This window comes from Hipposideros armiger, unplaced genomic scaffold (assembly GCF_001890085.2).
Source record: "Hipposideros armiger isolate ML-2016 unplaced genomic scaffold, ASM189008v1 scaffold_176, whole genome shotgun sequence".
NCBI classification, from domain to species: Eukaryota; Metazoa; Chordata; class Mammalia; order Chiroptera; family Hipposideridae; genus Hipposideros; species Hipposideros armiger.
This window is the reverse complement of record NW_017731526.1, coordinates 2,290,508-2,311,997: the sequence shown is the minus strand read 5'-3', so window position 1 is coordinate 2,311,997 and position 21,490 is coordinate 2,290,508. Positions and strand designations below refer to the sequence as shown.

Below are 21,490 nucleotides of genomic sequence, written 5' to 3'. Positions count from 1 at the left end.
GACAGTAGTTATTACAATTCAAGCAATTTAAGTTACATGTGGTCATTTCTCCTGTTACTCTCATTCATATAATGCCTCGTCCTCCTATCTTTCTCCCAATATTTTCTTTCTAATACAAGAGTTTGAGGTCCCAATAAGATTGTGACCATGATTTTCTCATATTTTACTCCTGGCACCCAGATCAATCCTGGCATCGTAGGCACTCAATAAATGTTAATTACTGTTGTTAAAAGAAGGGGAGAAGTGTAGTAGGAAAGAGTCTTCTGTAAATTAAACACTGAGACCTAACCCATTACCTCTCTCTGCATCTAGAAGTAACTTTTCCTAGGATCTTGCTTCTGTCGGAGCATTCAAACCTTTTCTAGCATAGGATGAGCGTTAATCTGTATACACTGTGCTTTCTGACTCTCTGATGTCCCTGGTTCTGCCTACCTATAGAGGCCTCCACTTGCTTTCTTCATGTCTTAGAAGAATTCCATAAACTTGATAACTATAGAACTTGGTTATAAATTGAGATCATTCTGGACCCAACGGCCATTCACTATAGAGACAGACATTACTGAAGGAACAATTGAGATGATCATGTCCTAATGGTAAGGTCCCACCACTGTTCTTCCTATGTTCCTTCTAGTCTCATTAGATGAACATGACAGATTATAAGTATGACATTGAGGTCAGACAGATTTTAGCAATGAAAGCTGATTCTGAAGCATGTGTGTAACAAATTTTCCCAAGTCATACTGAACAGTAAAAATCTTAACTTTGTAGTGAAGCTATCAAACAGAAGGCACTTTTTTTCAGGAGGATGACCATAAACACATACTGGACTCTGCTAATTTTCACAATGTAGCCAGGTTACTGGATTTTATCAAAGGTCATAAATAACCAGCCACTGGATGAGGAAGCATCTTGAGTGGAAGGGAAACTCTTGAACTTCCTGAGGTCCAGCTGTTACATGAAGGGAAGATAGTATTTTGGCCTGTTTAACCTGCAGCCATGGCGCTCGAAGCCCTAAAGCTTTACCATGACTCCTCTATCATAGGCTTGAAATTTACTCCAACTATCCTGCATGGTAGTCTGACGGCTCTGGACTTACACAAAGAACCACACCGCATCTTACAATGCTGTATTAATCAGGACTCTTGGTTGCTATCAAACCCAGGTCAAACCAGTTTTAGTAAAAACAAGGAGAGGAACATACTGTGTTGACTTGTGTGATCGGGGAATAGAACATCAGAGAAGATGATATTCAACAAAGGCAATCAGGAGTCACACCATCCCCCACCCTCACCTCTCAATACTGTTTTTGTGTGTTAGCTTTGCTCTCTCTTAAAGCACGGTAGGTGTCCTCCATGTAGCTAGGAAGAACATCCATTGTGAGTACTGGACTCACATTCCAGCTTCATGACGAGAGGCTCAATGACTGAGCCAGCTGCCCATTCAGTTTTAACATAGCGACTGGCTTGGTTGGGATCACCTGCACATTAATCAAATAGTCATTACTGTCATAATACAACCAATGTATGGCCAAATCATACCTTTTGTGGTCAGAAGAGTGGAGTTCTGTTATTAATAGCCCCAACAGAACCACATAGAGTGGGAACAGATGGTTCCTCTATATGTATGGGATGCTGAAAAGCTAAGAACAACATTTGTTCACTTCAAACTTCTATATGCAAACTAAAGTTTGAGAGGACTAGCTAGAGTCACTGCCAGCATCTATCCTTCTTTACTCCATTCTGGCTACTTTGGCCCCCTTGCTGTTCTTACACAAGCCATACATGCTCCCCACCTCAGAGCTTTCGCACTTCTACCTGGAATGCTCCCCAGATAATCACATAATTACTCCCTCATCTCCTTCAAGTCTGTGCTCAAATATCACCCTCTTGGTGAGGACCACACTAAAATGGCAACATCCTACACCACACACACACACACACACACACACACACACACACCCTAGTTCCGTACCCAGTGTCAGCTTTTTCCTAAGCATTTATCAGTATCTAATATACTCAGTATTTTACTTATGTATTGTCTCAAGACAATAACATGAGGACAGAATTTTTTTTTTCTATTTCATTTACTCACTCATGTATCTCCAGCACCTAGTACAGTGCCTGGCATGTAATTGGTTCTCATTAAATACTTGATGAATAAACTAATGATGGAGTCTAGCAGGGGTGCCTTATCACTCTCAGTGTTAGATAATGTAGTCATACACTACAGCATTATACAGTAGAGGGCAGGGAAGCACAGAACAGTACAGTACTCATTTATTGATCTCCCCCGGCTATCACAGTTCAGCAAAGTACATCCTGACCTCAGTGCTATGGAACTAGACCAAAGGTGGGTTTTCCACAGTTCCCTGAGAGGAGTGCTAAAGATGCCCTTAGATCCCTTCAAGCCCTACCTCTGTTCTTGTTATGTTTGCATAATCTGCATGACTAAGTAGCTGTCTGGTTTCCTAATCCACACTCCCTTTCCCCACCAGGACTTAAATCCTATTCTGAATCTCAGCCCTAACACTTTACCTAGCCAGGAGGCTACATCCTGACTCCCAATCCAAAGCCATTGGCTAGGGTCTTACTTCACCTAGACAGTTCACCTGGAATCAAGATGCTGCCAACAAGAAGTCAAAATATCGCCAGAACACAGAGAGTACTGTTGCAACATCCCATCCACCAGACTGGAACCCCTTCAATACTGATAGGGCTTAATTTTCCTGGACTTTGACAATCCCCTGTGGACCCCAGGATTTCTATGGCAGCTCTAAAACAGAATTAGTTCCCCTAAGCTAATTCCTCCTGTTTTTCCCCTTTGCTAGTAGGCCTCACTGCTATGCATCTTTGACCTTCTGCCTGTCCTGGAAATTAGGGAAGAGTTTTATCACATTTACCCAGGGAAAGCATAAGGTATTATTTCCTCTAAACCATCTTTCTGAAGTTGTATATGCCTTGTTTACATAGATACATAAAAACATAGTGAAGAAAAAAAAGAATGATTAAATAAATTAAGTGGTTTTCCTTGTCATTTATTTCCAGTGGATTACTTGGTTGATGCCCCTTTCCTCCCCCCCCCCCAAACTTTGGATGACAAAACAATTTACTTTGCAAAAACTGTCCTGTCAAATTTTTCTGGATTCAGACTATGTAGGATTATTAGTACTGTGGCATCTACTAACCCCTGAACACCTATAAAACCCCTCTAAGAATTAGCAAAAGTCCTTTATTCTCTGGTTTATTTCCAAAACAGGGACCCAAAGGTTTAGAAATGAAATGGCACATTCAAAGCACTTTCAAAGTTCACAGTTGTCTGGAAATTGACCCATATGCACTTGGAAATTTGTTACAAATAGTATTATCAATCAGTGAAGAAAAGATGAAATATTTAATAAATATTGTTGAAACAATTGGCTAATCATTTGGACAAAAATAAAGCTGAATTCTTAATGGACTCTTTTCATTAAATTCCAGATGTATTAAATATTTAACTATAAGAAAACCCCATTACACTACGAGATGAAAAGATAGGATAATTTGTTTATAAACTTAGAAGAATTATCTAAACATAACTAAAAGCTTAGAATACATAAAAGACTGTTCAGTTCCACCTACAAATTAAAAACCTCTACAGTGAAAAGTACTATTAAAAAGTCAAAAGATAAATTGGGAAAAATATTTGGAAAAGATGCCAGACAAGAGATCAATGTTCTCAATAATTAAAGTTATTATAAATCCTTTTTAAAGGTGAATAACCTAATGAGAACATGTTTACAAAAATGGAAATATAAATGGCCAAACAAAATGCTAAAATATGTTCATCTTCCCTAATAATCAGGAAAACATGAATTAAACAAGAAATAAGATTTTTCATCTATTAGATTGGCAAGATTACGCAACATTGATAACACCCTAGTTTTATAGTGTCTGCTTTGGTACTGCAGTACTTTGTTATTAGGGAGTAATTTGATACAGTTTCTTTAAAGGACAATTTTTCAAAAGAGATATGAAAAATGTAAGCGCACATATCCTATGATCCATCAAGTCCCCTTCAAGGAATTTATCTTACTCCCACAAGTGCAAAATTATCTATTTATGAGTGCTCACTTTAGAATTGTTTGTAATAACAAAAATAATAAAAAAATAATAATCAGTAGGACAATAATAAATGGAATAATATACTTCCATTAAAAACATATTGATATCTGGATGTTTACAATAAAGTGTTTTAGCCTGGGGGAGTGAGACTAGGGGATGGAGGGAAGTCTCAAAGCCTAATGCAAAGATCAAAAATTAGGTGGCCAGAAGCTGGTCAGGCTACTATCAAAGTCATTGGTCCTGTTCATTAATTTCTGTAAGACATTCATTCAAGAATTGCCCTGATTAGTCACTGAACAACGTGGGGGATCGCTCAAGAGGCTGAATTAAGATTGCTCTGCTGTATGGTGCTGTTTCAGAAGACCTATAGTCTAAGCAGGAAAATCGTTTATTCATTTCATCATACCTGTATCTCCCATTCTGGGGCCGGTCAGTTTGAATTGCTTTGAGAATAAACCTTTGAAATAAAATGTCCTTATGTAACTTCCATGAAACAACTCTAACGCCTGTGCAAAACTATTTTTGCTTTTATTCTATAAGAAATCTCTAAAACTTAATGACATTTCCTGCAGCTATAGAAAAGGCTGAAAATATATGCTGTTCCTCCCCGAAATTCAGGCGTCGTTTCAACAACATTTCTCACCAGCCCTTTCTGCACAAGTGTTTTTCCTAATTATGTGAGATCCGTGAGAACGACAAACTGAAGAGTAAACGAGCCTGGAATCCACCAGATCTTCCCTGTTTCCCCTTCCTTTGACCCTCAACGGAGACACAGCCAGATGTGTCTTTTCACCTCAAAAAAAAAACCACTACACAGCCTCCCCACATACACGTCAAAGGCGCAATCGTCAAGGCCAGAGTGTGAAAGGCGCCCAGCGGGTTTTTTCCCCAGCCGGGAAACCCCTGCCTCCAGCTCACTTGAAGTAAAGAGCTTATGCGGGAACGAGACCACAAGAGACTACAATTCCCAGTAGGCGTGGCGGGAGCCGGGTCACGCACGCGCAGCCCGCACGCTGGCAATGGGGTCCTGCTGTGGGGCTTCTGGGAGAGAAACATGGCAGCACCCGGGCTGCTGCCGGGCATGGGCTGCCTCTTGGAGATGCCGGCAGCGCTGGGGCGCGTGAGCCGACCTTACAGCACGTCCCAGGCCTTCGCGGAGGTTCTACGGCTGCCAAAAAGGCAACTAACGAAGCTCGTGTTCCCGTTACAGGAACTCCAGCGGCAGCTCCTCCCGGAGTCGAGGCCAGACCTTCACCTGAAGACTTTCGGCCCGAGCCTGGAAGACATCGCGAGAGCGGAGACCTTCTTCACCGCCACCGCCCGGAACCGCATCGAGTACCTAAGCTCTGCGGAGCACCTTGGCCACGCCCCTGCCCTCCCCCGCCCGGAGGTGAGAGCGCTGCTGCCAGCAGCGGGTGGTGACGGCTTGGGCAGGGGTTTTGCTGTGTGTCACCTGTTTCTTGACACAAAAGGAAATAGATTTTGTGTGGACGCGCAAAAATTAGTTCAACTAAATATCCAAACCTAGTTTTAATTATTTTGGTCATGACCATAGAAGACTTCAAAGGGTTTTAAAACCCAAACAGAGCGTTCATAAAATTATCTGTTTAACTTGTTCCTATTTAATTGAAGTAGGAAAAACAAAGGGAAGAAGATGACAAGTATAATAGTTTCACAAATGAGCTGATCCTTATCAGTGTTATTTTCACCCAATCTAAGTTTCCTATCGTGTAAAAAATAATTATACATAGGTGGCAATAAATGTAGAAGACTTATGAAAACAACTTTAGTGAAATTCCGTGAGTGTGCGTTTTATGCATGTCATGCAGTTTAACAATGTTTTGTTCTAAGTCTGCTAAAAGAAAACTCAGATCTCTTTACATACAGTAAGTCCTCAACATCCTGGATCTATTCTTGGAAACTGCAACTTTAAGCAAAACGACGTATAACGAAATCAGTTTTACCTAGGCTAATTGATACAAATAAGAGTTAAGTTCTAATGGTTAAGTTTCTGGTCACAAAAACATCACCAAACTTATAAATACCCAAAACACTTCTAATATTAAACATGGAGATAAATGTGAACTACACATACATTTAAGAAAGATTATCAAAAACAAGTAAGATAGTTGTTTTCCAACCCGTTTATTCCAGTTCAGGGTAACAGGGACAGAGCCTTGACCCACAGCTCAGGGCACACCGTGGGAACCAGCACTGGACAGGGCGCCGTTCCCTTGCAGGGAGCACTCACATCCACTCTCACTTCTAGTGAGACAATGTAAACATGCCAGTTCACCTAACCTGCACATCTTGGGATGTGTGAGGACACCAGAGTACCCGGAGAAAACACACGCAGATATGGGTAGAATGTGCGAACGCCACACAGACAGTGGCCCTGGCCGCAAATTGATTTTTTTTTTTTCTCCTCGTCAGCTTTACAGCAAAACAAAGCTGAATGGAACAGTGTTATTCAAGAACCTGCTGTACTTGTAGTATCTGCACCACTGCACTGAAACTTTTCTTCTAGTAAATACATTTAGAACTGGTGTAATAATTTAAGAGCATATGAATCACTTAATAATGTTGAAATAGCATTGCTTTTCGATTTAAGCTTCTAAATTACTGGACTTTTTGTGCTTTTCATTTTTTAAAATTCAGTTGTATTATCAACGTAGTATCATTGGATTTAATCTGGCAGAGCATTTGAAATTTATGCAGTACTCAGATCAATTCATTTTGAAGGACTGACCCCAGTTTTTCACAATATATAGCATCCCTGGTCCCTGCCCACTAAATGCCATATAATCATATTGATAACCAAAACTACCCTTACAGGTTTCCAAAACACCCCCCTCAGGGGGTGGTACTACCCTCATTTAGAACCACTGATTGCTATTGTTCCCCCTTCAATACCATGTTAGAAAGCAAAGCCATGTGTATTAATGGTTAGTATCAGGAATATTTTGTTGCTTTCTATGCTATAGAGGACTAAAAGAAAAATTTAATTGGAAAGAGCGGTCAAGAGAAAGGAATAACTTCTTAACAACAGTGGTGTTACAGAGTACTCTGAAAATTTGTCAGGAAATGTTCAAAATGTGTACTACTTAAAGCCAGTTTTGTTGAAATGCTTCTGGTTTTTAACTTCTAAAAGCTTTGTAAATATGGAATGCTTAGTAAATGTTGCAAGATGTTCTTGAGCAGCATAGGGTTATTAAAAACACAGGCTCTGTATATAAATGTCCTGAGTTCAAGTTCCAGCTCCTTCACTTTCTAGCTGTATAATTTTGGGCCAGATATTTAACCTCTCTCTGCCTCTATTTTTATCATCTGCAAAATAGGGATAATAACATTACCTACCTCATAGGGATGTTGTAAAAGGTAAATAAGAAAATATATATTGGGCCGGCCGAGTGGCTCGTTGGTTGAGAGTTGGCTTGGGAGCGCGAGCTCTGAGCAGCAGGACTGCCGGTTCAGATCCCACATGGGCCAGTGATGCTGCACCCTCTGCAGCTAAGATGGTGAATAACAGCTCAACCTGGAGCTGGGCTGCCGTGAGTTGCTGGTGATGGCATGGGCTGCAGTGGGGCTGGCTGGCAGCGGAAGTGAGCTTTCGTGAGCTGCCATGAGCGGCCATCCAATGGCCGGTGAGCGACTGCCTCACCCAGGAAGAGCGCAATGATAACACCAACGTGGGCCAGTGAAGCAACATCCTCCACAACTAGACTGAAGAACAAAAGGACAGCAACTTGTCTGTTCCCCTTCCCTGATTCCCCAATAAAATCTTAAAAAAAAAAAAAGAAAGAAAATATATATTAAGTGCTTAGAATAGCACCTGGCACATTGAAATCATTCAGTAGATAGTAGCTGTATATTAGAATTTGAGGTTTCACTAAACATAAATCACTTTTTATGTCTAAGGCAGGACTGAATAGTTTGATAAATTTTTGATAAAATACATCATATAATAAATATGTAAACTAGTACTCAGTTATCTTTGTTCTTGTATAAGGTGTGTTTCATAGGCAGAAGCAATGTTGGAAAATCCTCTCTAATAAAGGCTTTATTTTCATTGGCTCCAGAGGTTGAAGTCAGAGTCTCCAAAAAACCGGTATGTTGAAATTTAAAACCTATCTGAACTATCTCTGAATCGACTAAAATGAATAGTGAATATAGGGAGATACAAGAAATCATAATTACTAAGTTCTTAGAAAAGCTATTTCTTTCAAACAACTAGTAAAGTAAGACATTTCATTAATGCCTGTGTATGTCTCTGAAAAAAAGAAAGTATATCTGGATTTATTTTAGTAGTCTTGCCAGTATCTTGAGGAAATTTTCCTTGGTCCAGTCTTTTCCAGAGTTGTTCTGTCATCAGTCTATATTTACTTTTATGAGAATGATCATCCAGTTCTACATTGATTTCAGAGGAAATAAAGTGGTTTTTTTCCCTCCTATAACCTTTTATACCTTGCTAACTCATACATATACATCAGTCAGCCAGTCCCCAGTTTACCCGGGGCCAAATTATGTCCTTATTTTCCCAGCCAGTCTGCTGTAGTAGCTTTCTGTCATTTTCTGATTTCCTCTACTCCTTCTCAGTGATGCGGATTCTACCAATATCGAAGATATCCTCTCTTCAAAACTCATCCCCAGTCCCCCTCACCTTATTATGACTCCCGTGGCTCTATCAGTGATGATTGGTGTCATGTGTTAACCCTCTTATCTTTACTCCTGCCCTACCTCACCAAATAACCCAGCTAAACTCTCACTTCAAGGTAGGGTGGTTCCCTTCCTGCTATGAGAAGACAATGGAAGAAATGTACGTTTGACATTCCTAATCTGTAATTCTAAAATCATTTTCCTATAGAGAGACACATAACTGACTGGGAACCTAAGCACCATTTATAAAATCTTTCCTCTTAAAATATTTGTACTAAGTTCCAAACAATAGACTTTTTAAACTGTTTATGTTAATCTTTCCTTTTCTGATTAGTAAATGTCCATAGACACAAAACCATGAATAAATGACTTATCATCTATATATTAGCTTCAGTTGCACAGATATTTTATAGTGTTTACTTGCTTTTTCAAAAATGGTTGTTGAAAGCACTAAAACCAATCTAATGAAACATGCAAAACATCATGATTTTAGGGAAGCAATAAACTATCAGGCTTTACATCTAGGCTTTATGAAAACCTATATGACTGACAATAAGCACTGAATTTAACCTATCTGTGCCATAATTCATTTCTCTTTAGAGATATATTACTCATCAGAGAATGTTGACTACTGTAGTCACACCATTTAGAATAGGGTAACTTTTTTTCTGAGAGAGAGCTAATAGGAAAGACTCGAAAATATTTTGCCTGCATATTTCTAATATAGAATCTAAAATCCTTCTTAACTTGTATAGAGTCTCTTAAAATTATGAATTGGCAGGAAGAGGTAGTATCTAAGCTTGTCTCTAGTCACTTTCCTTCTATTATATCATCTTTTCCTGTATCATCATCAGCATAGCTGGGATTATATATAGAATACTTAGGCATGCTAACAAATATGTGTTGATTGAATAGAAAATACTTTGAGTCATGAAAGATATAAACAACATATTTTAAGGAAGCTTTTGTTTTTCCATTTACTTTATCAGGGGCACACAAAGAAAATGAACTTTTTCAAAGTTGGAAAATATTTTACATTGGTGGACATGCCAGGTTATGGCTACAGAGCACCTGAAGATTTTGTTGGCATGGTAGAGACCTATCTAAAAGAAAGAAGAAAGTAAGGAAAACATTTTCTTACAATAGTTACACATTTAACCCAAAACATATTTTCATTAATATGAAAATAACATGATGACCACTTCAATTTTATCAAGGGACTTCTTTTAGAAAGTCCAGTTTATTATTATAATATTTTGCAATACAGTATTTAGGACCAAGGTATATATTGCTGGCTTAGTTTTTCCCTGTAAGTTAGCTTAATCTTAAATTCAAGTGTTTCCATAAAATGAGACTATAAATAATACTTCAGCAGAGTTTATTAATTTTTAAATACCAAACTCTCAGCTAATTTTGAAAACGAAAATTGTTGGTTAATGTGGTACTTACCAGATTTAAATAAACTTTTGTAAACTCTGATCATTCTTCAGATACTTCTGACATCACATCCTCTGTAAATGTTACCACTTTTTGTCTCCATAGATACTCAAATGGCAGTTGTATGTTTCAAGCATTGCACTATATATAGAAAAATTAATGTAAAACTTTTGAAGTGTCAAAAAGTGTTTACAAGTATCTTCCTTGTAGCTTTACATAGAAACTAAAATGAAATATTTCATAAGAAAGTGCAAAATAGAATGTGTCTGGTTTGTGTTATCTATTAATTTTAAAGTAATATTTGAAAATTTAGACATTTTTATGATAACATAGTTAATTGGGTTCATGTCTCTTTCTTCCACTAGAGTTCAAGTTCTTAGAGGAAGGGGTTCACTCATCTTTGTATCCAGTCCCAGGCATAGTGTCATGTTCAATACATGCTACTGAAATAAATTACTATTTGTGAATTTATTTAACTATTGGACTATAGGATGGACTTCCTGGTGAACTGAGAATTTCTTTGCCTAAAGAAATTTTTAAATTTTGGAGTGAAAATTAGTCAAAGGAAGGTTTATTAGTATCTGAGGGTCGAGGGAGAAATGAATGAATTATATATTGTCATTAATCTTTATTTCTGCATTCTTGTAGTTTGATGAGAACATTTTTGTTAGTGGATAGTGTTGTCGGAATTCAAAAAGCAGACAATATTGCCATAGAAATGTGTGAAGAATTTGCATTACCTTATGTGGTAAGTATTTCATTTGAATCAGTTAGAAATACCAGTTCTTTATGTGTGTGTCTGTCTTTTAATGAATAAGCACGTCTTGCTTCCTCAAGTGATAAAGGAATACCTTTTGAATAATCTTTTTATTATCAGGCATTAATAAAATAAGTTTTGTGGAACTTATTTTCTCTTTTCCTTTCTCAGCTTTATAAGTGTTCAAAATTATAGTCAATGTAATTTTTTTAAAGCTATTCATTTAGTGTTCTTAAGTGCTTCTCTGTATGATTTTTTAAATAGCAATGTAAACATTTGTCTATAACATGTTTTAGTAACATCATCAGCTTGGCACATAGAACTTATCAGTATGTAAATAAAACTACAACTGAAAAGTTTGCTAAACTAATTTGGAATTTAAGAACCAGTACAAGAACACAGCAGGTTCTAGCACATACAAGTACGATTTTCATCTTCTTAAAGAAAACAAAATTTCATGTGGGAATATCTTTCCAGTGTTCTTTCTGTTATTTGCCCTAAAATAGACTACACATTAGTACGTTGGTATCCACATTGATTGTGCTTTGTGAGTTTTCCAGATAAAATAGCACTCTGCAAGTTCCTTTCTAAGGAAAAGTGAAGAACCCACTGGCTATAATTTGGTTTCAAAAAGGTCAGAAAACCACTAAAATGGAACAGTAGAGTTTAATGCAAATCAAACCATGTTACTAGTCAGCAACATTTTTGTGTTCTTGTGGTTATGGAGTTCCTGGGGTTTACAATAGCCTTGTGAAGATAACCTACAGTTATGATTGATAAACATAGTCTACATAGTAAAGAAGAAAAAAGAAAGAAAGAGAGAGAGAGAGAGAGAGAGAGAGAGAGAGAGAGAGAGAGAGAGAGAAAGAGAGAAAGAAAGAAAAATGCCTAAATAATGCCCAACTGATTTTATTAAGCAATAGTGTTCCTGATTTGGGATCATAGGTACCAGTTTGTGAAATCATATATTTTCCTCAGTTTTAACTTGAAAGAAATTTTATTTTTTTCCTTTGAAAAACAGTTTGTGGTAGAGAAATTATGTCTCCTTTTAAATACCAGCATACTTTCCTTTATGAGTAAAGACTCCAATTTGGAGGGATTCACAGGTCATTAGAAACCACACACTTTTTGCTTCTCACTCCTTCTGCCATTAATATTTTTTATAACTGGAAAACATAAATGATTAGTCAAGAAATTTAATTTTATGGAAATTCCCCAGGAAAACCTGATGGATCACAGTTTCACTTTTTAATTGATTTTGAAATCATCCATGCCTTGATCTTTCTCTAGTATGTAATTGTCTTTGAGTAAATTATCCAAAGTAATTGTTTACTAGTAAGCCTAGTAAATTTTCAGCTTACTTGGACTCTAACTATATTTAACTTGGTATAGTGGACACAACCTACAAATTACCTGATTTCTAATTTTTTCTTTAGATTATTACATGTAAGATGGAACTATTTTGTAGGTCAAAAATGATTATAAGTTGGCAATTTTATATGGATCAACCTAATACTCATTTATATATCCTAGACCACAAGATACATAATGATCATATGCAACATTTGGCTTATGGCAGTTGCCAATATGTCTCCAGGGTCCTTTTCACTGGTCTTGAATCCACGATGTTTTAGTCCTGTGTAGTTAAAGCACTGTTAAACAGCAAACACATAGTGTATGCTTTATACATTGCGTATACTAACTCATTTAATCTTCACAGTAACTCCTTTAGCGGGATTTGTTTTATTTTATAGATGAAGAAACAAGTACACAGAGATTAAGAAACTTGCCTGGATCACCTACTTGTTATTGAAAATTTGTGCTGAAGTGTGTACAACTGTATATTAAGAAATACTTTATTTCTAATGCGTAAATATTTGTTTTCTTGCAGATGGTATTAACAAAAATTGACAAATCTTCCAAGGGACATCTTTTAAAACAAGTGCTTCAGATCCAGAAATTTGTTGACACTAAAACACAAGGATGTTTTCCTCAGTTGTTTCCTGTAAGGTAAGAGTTGAATTCTTTTTACAATTCTATGTACTAACAACCTTTAGTATTTAATCTGTGTTTCTTAAATTGAGGTATCACTTAAAATTACAAGAGCTGGGAAGACTGTGTACTTAGCCATGATTTAATGATACAACCGATTAGCACTTTTTCTTCTTCCTTCTGTTCTTTCTTCCTTCTGCAGATTTTGCTGGATCTTCCCAGTAGGTATCTTCATTCTCTTTCTACCTCAGCCTAGCTCAGGGGTTGGCAAACTGCAGCTCGCAAGCCACATGTGGCTCTTGGGTACCTTCTGTCTCAAAAGTTTGCTGACCCCTGGAAGAGCCAATCCTGTCCCTCACAACAATTTAAAAATTATTCAAGAGCCATAAATATATTTTTACATAATCACCATTATGTGAATAATATCCTTTAAAAATTTTAGAAATTAAACTATAATAGTTTTATTTTCATTTTCAATTTTATTTCAGAGCCGCATGTACAGACCCAAAAAGCCACATGTGGCTCGCGAGCCATAGTTTGATGACCCCTGGCAGCTCTCCATCTCAAAAGTTTGCTGACCCCTGGCCTAGCTCAACACTAGACCACAGCAGAAGTGAAAACTTTTTGCCTTTTGACTCAGCTATACAACAGCCACAATAAAGACACTACCATCCCTTTCTCAATTTCAGAGATATTCAAAGATAAACAACTTATCTTTATAGTAGAAAGCTCATTTAGGCTTTGAGGGATAAAAATATTCCTTTAAAAGACCATTTGTAAAGAAGAAATGCTTCATATAAATTAGAATTATGTGTTGGAAGTAGACGGAATGGCTATTCCCTGAGCTGGCAATTTTGCAATTCTAGACATGGTTTAGCGGTGAAACACGACTTTGTACTTTCAGTGTATACCTTGGGCACAATAAGTGCCCTGTACTATTGCAGAGTTCCAGCACCCCTCACCTGTGATTTTCCTACTCTTAACTTCTTTGTGAAAGGCACTGTGGTAGCTGCTATGAGAAAATAATGAAACCACGTACCCCTTAGTTGTATATGAAACCGTCCTCTAAATGGTCATTGTAGGTCCCACCAGTCCAGCTCACATTTAAATTGTCATTGTGAACTTGCCTGTCAAAATCCCTCTTCATTCATTTCTACAAAATGCTCTTCTCCCTTCACTTACATTCAAGTATTTATCCTCTTTATTTGTCTGTGTCCCATATATACGATGGAGGCTCCTGGGGCAGGAATGAAATCCTAACTCTCCTTAGACCCCTAAGTATTGTCATAGAAAAATAGCTGTTTCTGTTAACTACTTAGTGATAAAGAAGTGAGACTTCCACTAAAAAGGCAACACAAAGAGAAGCTGGGCAACTTATGCCTTAACAGCAGCCTTTATTGAAAAAGAAATTTAAGTTTTAGTTGACTGTGAGTTTGAATTAGCAGTATAATGAGGCTGGGGGGAAACTGACAGTGTTTTCGAGCTACATTAATAGAATGATAGTGTTCAAACCAGGGATTGATCAAGTAGTAGTCCCACACTGCTGTAAGCTATATGCCACCAGACCAGTCAAATCAGATTGTGGCTCAACATTAAGAACAGCGAGACCTACCTATGGTCTTTGGGGAGATTATATCACTAGATCATTCAAAACACTTAAGTGATCCTCACAGTAAACATCCCTATTTCACAGATACAGTTATAAGTCAGAGAAGTGAAGTGAATTACAGTGGTATTAGCTATAATAGAAAACGCATGGGCCTTAGAATCAGACAGCTATGGTTTTACTTGGTTCCTCTTCTTCTTGGCTATAGATTGTAAAGCAACTTATTTCATTTTTTGAGTCTGTTTTCTCACTAGTAAAAATGTGATTGTTAGAAGGATAAAATGAAATGTATTGTGACTAATGTATATACATTAGCCATATAATAAATGTTAGTTTCGTTCTTTGCCAAAGGTTAGACAGTAAATGTTAGGATCAGGCCAAAAACCCAGATTATCAGATTCTCAGTACTTTTTAGAGGCATTTCCTTCTTTAGATATGCCAGCATTCTCTGCTGCCTAACTCTGGAATCACTCTGCACTTAAAGTCTCAGATTGAGGCACAGGAGCCTGCTGGCTTTCGAGAGCGTAAGTGTTCACTGTATTATTGACTACATACAGGAAATTGACAGGCTGTACTCTGTAGTTTTCAAAACCCAATTCAAAGAGTAGAGTTACATATACTCCTTGATTTTACTATCATGATCAAATCCCAGTCCATCGCTCCAGATGGAGCTTGGCCTGTTCAGAGAATAATTATTACAAAATTAGTCATATTTTATTTCCTTCTCTTTGTGTATGATCTTGATAAGAGAAAGGTAGAGATGTGGGTAGACATGTATCTAGCGAGGTTTGGCCTTTGGGCCTATAGGCAAAAGTTAAGTGCTAACCTGCATGTTTGAACTCTGTCCCTGCTGAGTGGAGAAGTATAAATGGTGAAGGACCCTTAAAGATTGGTGCTGAGATCAGTCTGCTTTTATAAATGGTATGAAAGAAATATGTAAGAAGGCACAGTATAAGTGCTTCTGTGGTTTTATATAGAGTGAAATTCCAAGAAAATGAGAACTGTCTCAGAACAAATAAAATCATGAGTTGACAGAAAGTTGCGAGTTCAATGTGTCATAGGGTGTGGATTATCTAACTTGTATCCCTTCATTAAACTGTAGGAGGTCTGCCAATTAAGTTCCCGAACTTCTTGCAATGATGTTGCTAACCTTTTTTTGTTGTTGTTAGAGGAATTATTCATTATGAATTTGTGCCAAATGGATAGTTAACCAAGTTTACTATTTGGAAGTGCTGAAAAGGCTGCGTGAAAACCTTAGACGACCTGAACTTTTCATTAATTCATTCCTCTTGCATCATGACAATGCACCAACTCACACGGCACTGTCTGTGAGGGAATTTTTAGCCAGTAAACAAGTATTGGAACACCCTCCCTACTCACCTGATCTGGCCCTCAGTGACTTCTTTCTTTACCCGAGATAAAGGAAATATTGAAAGGAAGACATTTTGAGGACATCAAGGGTAATATGACAACAGTTCTGAGGGCCATTCCAGAAAAAGAGTTCCAAAATTGCTTTGAAGGGTGGACTAGGCATTGGCGTCAGTGCATAGCTTCCCAAGGGAAGTAGTCGAAGGTGACCATAGTTATATTTAGCAATGAAGTATGTAGCACTTTTTCTAGGATGAGTTCGTGAACTTAATTGTCAGACCTCGTATATGTACAGATCATTATAGGTTGTCTCAAGTAGATAGTTTTGGTCAAAAAGTCTAAAATGCTATACTTTATCAAGCAGGGAATTACCAATACAGGTGAAAATATTTCACCTGTTTTATATATAGGTATATATACCTATATCCATAAAAGCCATAGTGTGTCCATAAAAGTCCATGTATCCTGAGGAAACATGTGGTCACTTCCATGCTGACGAATGAATGGGAATGGATGGATATAGTAAAACAGATAAATAATAATTGACAAAATAATGGTGATGATTTTTAAAAATTGGGGGGGGGAAATCTGAATTATCAAGGTGATTGAATCTTTGTCACAAAAAAATAAAAAACAAGCTAAAGAGATAAAAACTTTTAGTCTGGGAAATAAAAAGCGAAATAGAAAATATTCCAATGATATTTATCACAGAAATAGAACAAACAATCCTATAATTTGCATAGAACCACAAAAGACCCTGACTAGCCAAAGCAGTCTTAAGAAAGAAGAACAAAGCTGGAGGATCACACTCTCTGATTTCAAACTACAATATATTACAAAGCTGTAGTATTCAAAACAGTATGGTATTGGCATAAAAACAAACACAAAGATCAACAGAACAGAATAAGGAGCCTAGAAGTAAACCCACCCATATATGGTCAATTAATTTACAACAAAGGATCCAGGAATATACAATAGTGAAAGGACAGTCTTTTCAATAAATGGTGTTGGACAGCCACATGCAAAAGAATGAAATTAAACCACTATGTTACACCATGTACAAAAATTAACTCACAATGTAAAGACTTGACTGTAAGACCCAAAACCATAAAACTCCTAGAAGAAAACATAGGTAGTAAGCTCCTTGACATTGGTCTTGGTGATGATTTTTTGCATCTGACTCCAAAACCAAAGGCAGCAAAAGCAAAAATAAACAAATGGGACTACATCAAGCTAAAAAGCTTCTGCACAGCAAAGGAAATCAACAACAAAATGAAGACAGCCTACTAAATGAAAAAAAATATTTGCAAATCATATATCTGATTAGGGGTTAATATCTAAAATACACAAATAACTCATTACACCATCAATAACAACAACAACAAAAATCCAATTAAAAAATGGCCATAAGATCTGAATGGACATTTTTCCAAAGAAGATTCAGATGGCTAACAGACACATGAAAAGATCACTAATCATCAGGGAAATGCAAATCAAAACCACAATGAGATACTACCTTATGCCTATTAAAATGCCTATTATTAAAATAAAATAATGAGTGTTGGCAAAGATGTGGAGACAAGGGAGCCCTAGTGCACTGTTGGTGGGGATATAAATTGGTGCAGCCATAGAAAACAGTGTGAAGGTTCCTCCAAAAATTAAAAATAGAACTACCATTGATCCAGCAATTCCAGTCTGGATAGTTATCCAATGAAAATGAAAACACTAATTCAGAAATATATATGCACCCCCATGTTCACTGCAGCATTATTATTTTTTTTAATAGCTGAGCCATCCTGCCACCTATTGGCAGCTCAGCAGCAGCTCAGCTTGGGCCATGAATTGAACCAGCGACCCTGTTGCTCAGCGCTCGCACTCTTGAGCGAGCTCTTAACCAACTAAGCCACTCAGCCAGCCCCCCTGCAGCATTATTTTCAATAACCAAGATATGGAAACAACCTAAGTGTCCATCAATGGGTGAATGGCTAAAGATGATGCGGTACATATACACAATGGAATTCTATTCATCCATGAAAAAGAATGAAATCCTGCCATTTGCAACAACATGGATGGCATTATGCTAAAAGAAATAAGTCAGAGAAAGACAAATACTATATGATCTCACTTATATGTGGGATTTAGAAAAATAACAACAAAAAAACCAAGCTCATACAGTGAAGAGATTGGTGCAAGAGGTTGCAAGAGGTGGAGGGTGGGGGTGGAAGAAATAGGTGAAGGGGTCAAAATGTACAAACTTCCAGTTCTAAGTCATGGGGATGTTAATATACAGCAAGGTGAATATAGTTAATAACACTGTATTGCATATTTGAAAGTTACTAAGAATAGATCTTAAAAGTCCTCATCACAAGAAAAAAAATTGTAATTGTACAGTGATGGATGTTAACTAGACTTATAGTGATCATTTTGCAGTATATACAAATATTGAATCATTTTGTTGTAAAGTGGAAACTAATGTTATATGTCAATTATACCTCTATAAAAAACAAACAAAATTAACTTTCAGAAATAAAAAGCAAAGTAGTAGATATGGTGAAATTTTTAGAATCATGAAAGAAATAGATCCGATAATGTGGACCATCAGATTTAGAATAACGCAGGAGGCTGGGGAGAGGGGAAAGGTAGAGCAAATTAAGACCTTCTGTTTAATACATGGAACTCAGTTTGTAAGCAGTTTTTTAAATTAGATGAAATCAGATCTGTTACTACCTCTGAAGTAAGGAATAAAATTATTTTTTTCTTTTCACAGTGCTGTGACCTATTCTGGAATCCATCTGTTGAGATGCTTTATAGCAAATATAACAGGAAATCTTAAGACTAATGGCTAATGATGCTTGGCTAGCTGAAAACTCAACATTTTTTATGCCAACTGGAGTTAAACACCTAAAATTTCAACATTGTTTTAAATGTTGTGTATCTTCAATTTGCAGAGGATCACTTCAGCTTTCAGCCCGACATCTTCCCACAGAAACAATGAATTTGGGCCTGTGAGGGAAAAGGTTTATAAATGATTTAATTAACCCGGATACCAACAGTTTTTCCTATTTTAACAAACTGACAAACGAGCAGCATATAGAAATCCATAAAATGAAAACCTACTTACTACTGTGTAGAGAAGGGTTTGCCATGTTATTTATTGGGCTTTGTCTTTAAAAGAAAATGTCTACTGTGTATATTTCTTAAATATTAAAGTTGAGTAGGTAAAAAAGGAGCTACTTTTCTATTAAGCACTGATAGGTAGTTTAAAGATAAATGCTCCTATGTATGTCTATAAATTATCTTTTTTTCCTGAGTCCTTTTCTGAATATTAAAAAAAAAGTATTCTTAATAAAATTTCAGTCTGACCATGCTGGAAACACCAATAAATTCAGGCTGGGATCAGTCACCTTCAGGTGAACACAGGATTCAGAATCAGAAGACCAAATTCAAGTTACAGTTCTATTACTGTTTGTTTTTTTTTTATATGTTGGACCTTAGGTAAATTGCTTGATTTCTCTGAACTTCATTTGAACTCTAACCTCACAAGTTCTTAATATTAAAGTGGTACTATATGTGAAAAAGGACATCTGCATATTCTGCATATTTGTGAAGCGAAACTAACCCAAGAATACAGCAAAATTCACAGGTAGATTTACACAGAAAACATCTTGTCATGGAGGAAGTAACATTTTCTCTAGTGGAAGACAAAAAAAAACAACACACACACACACAAAACCTAGTTTTAAGTGAAAAAACGGATTTGCAAAGAGAGAGAAAAGGGTTGATGGGACTTAGAATTCATACATTAAGATTCAGAATGGAAAGATAAAGCCTTACCTTGAACTAAATGGAAAAATTTTTATTAAGATACTACTGACTGACCTATTCATGTAAGTGGTTTAGGTTTTCAAAGTGAGGATGAATATTTAAAGGTTATAGCAATAGCACTAGATGAAAAATGAAGGCTGTAAATGAACTTTGTGGCTTTTTTAGAAAATTCAATTCTGAATATAAATATTTTCAGTAGTTTTATAGTTGATAGAGCTGGTCTATTTTAACCAGCAGCATTTTAAGCTAAAAAAAGACTTTTTATACAGGCATTCACAAAGTAAAATATATGGTAACAATCTTTCTTAGAAGTCATCTGTCTGCCAGTGTTACTTCACCGTTTGTCTTGGTTCTTCTAGAAACGTAGCCCAAGACAAAAGCACGCATGTAGTAGTTTATCTGGGAGGTGGTCCCAAGGAACAGGCGTAATGGAGAAATGAGACAGAAGGAATGAAAGCTAGTCAAGGATTCATTGACACCACTTAAGTACTAGTGCTTGATCTTGAGGGACCTTCTGAGGAGCCTTATGAAATGTGCCTCTGAATTGTCTTTGAAGGATGGCAACCCCACACCTCTTCCAAGTTGTACATGCCCAAATGCCAAGCAGTCCCTGCCAGCTTCTCAGAGGCCAGGAGGCAGGATGTGAGAGATCCCTGGAACAGGAGACAGGGTGGAGTTGCCCAGTCTTGCTCCAAATTGGTTGCCATGGCAGCAGCTAAAGTAAGAAGCCCAAGAGGATTTGAAGTGACGCATGGGAAGTCTCATCCCCTTCTCTTATAAATGGCCTGAGTGTTCTAATGCTACCAGAAGTTACTAAATTGGTATTCACTATGATGATACTATGTATAGTTTTTAATTTACTAGCTAAGTTATGGTTTTATATATTTTAGATTGCACATCTAAAAATTCAAAACATTAAGTTTGGAAAATTAACTGATATAGAATACTGTTTCTTATAAATATATATAAATTATTTTGTGGGCACATGTGAAGCTTTTTACTGTTTTTCCCATTGTTGTAAGGGGCATGAGATAAGAAAATAACACACTCCAAAGGAATATTAATGAAGTAGAAAAAATGCTTGGCTTACATAGTCCAATCAGAGCTTTATAGTTTCCCCTCCTTAGTTCACTGAACCACTCTGGTTTTTCCAATGAGGGATAATATCCAGTCTCTTTCAACTGTAAAAGTTTATGATTCTTGAACAATAATGCCACTTCAGATGGAGGAACCTGAGCCCAAGGAAACTGACTAGCTCAGTGGAGTCATGTGTAAATAAAAGCAGAAGCAAAACTGGACCCTAAGTCTTAGAATCTGATGGCTATTTCTAGATTTGTCATGAATGAGATCTCCTTGGTACTATCCATGGTTTAAAGCACTAAGGAGCTACTACCACTTGGTAGGAAGCTCGGAGAAATAAAAACAAGGAAGTCCCTTGAGATTGATTAAGAGCTCTGAATTAAATCAGGATGTTTAGCCTTCAGGAAAAAAGGAACCTAAACAAGTGTTTATCTAACTACGTTTTGGGTTACTTGCATCTAAATCACCTGGGATCCTTGTTAAACATGCAGACTCTTGGCTCCATCCCCTGGCCACATTTATCAATCTCTTTGGAAGGGACTGGGAATCCGTGTTTTTCAACAACCCACTAGGTGATTCTCAATCTAAAGTTTAAGAACCACTGGTATAGGTTAAGGGGGAAAATGCAAAAACAGAGAAAGAACAAAGCCAGATAAAGAATGGAAAGGA

At 37.0% G+C, this 21,490-nt stretch overlaps 1 protein-coding gene across 2 annotated transcripts; it reads left to right on the top strand.

The window, feature by feature from the left end:
• The first annotated feature begins 5,109 nt into the window (after window positions 1-5,109).
• On the top strand, window positions 5,110-20,725 carry GTPBP8 (GTP binding protein 8). Of its 2 annotated transcripts, XM_019652264.1 has the most exons (6): window positions 5,110-5,490; window positions 8,110-8,208; window positions 9,746-9,876; window positions 10,842-10,941; window positions 12,842-12,960; window positions 18,684-19,497. In XM_019652264.1, exons 1-6 carry the CDS (start codon window positions 5,155-5,157, stop codon window positions 18,760-18,762), a joined length of 864 nt encoding a protein of 287 aa, XP_019507809.1. In that variant the 5' UTR covers window positions 5,110-5,154; the 3' UTR covers window positions 18,763-19,497. The 2 variants fall into 2 exon arrangements, with proteins under 2 accessions (XP_019507809.1, XP_019507810.1); XM_019652265.1 differs by lacking the exon at window positions 8,110-8,208 and having other exon boundaries at window positions 18,684-20,725.
• The last annotated feature ends 765 nt before the right edge of the window (window positions 20,726-21,490 follow it).

Excerpts from the sequence above, each read along its gene's own strand:
- GTPBP8 (XM_019652264.1), top strand. The coding sequence starts at position 5,155 with ATGGCAGCACCCGGGCTGCTGCCGGGCATGGGCTGCCTCTTGGAGATG. Across the intron at positions 5,491-8,109 it reads CTGCCCTCCCCCGCCCGGAG|GTGTGTTTCATAGGCAGAAG; the intron begins GTGAGAGCGCTG and ends TTCTTGTATAAG. Across the intron at positions 8,209-9,745 it reads TCAGAGTCTCCAAAAAACCG|GGGCACACAAAGAAAATGAA; the intron begins GTATGTTGAAAT and ends TTACTTTATCAG.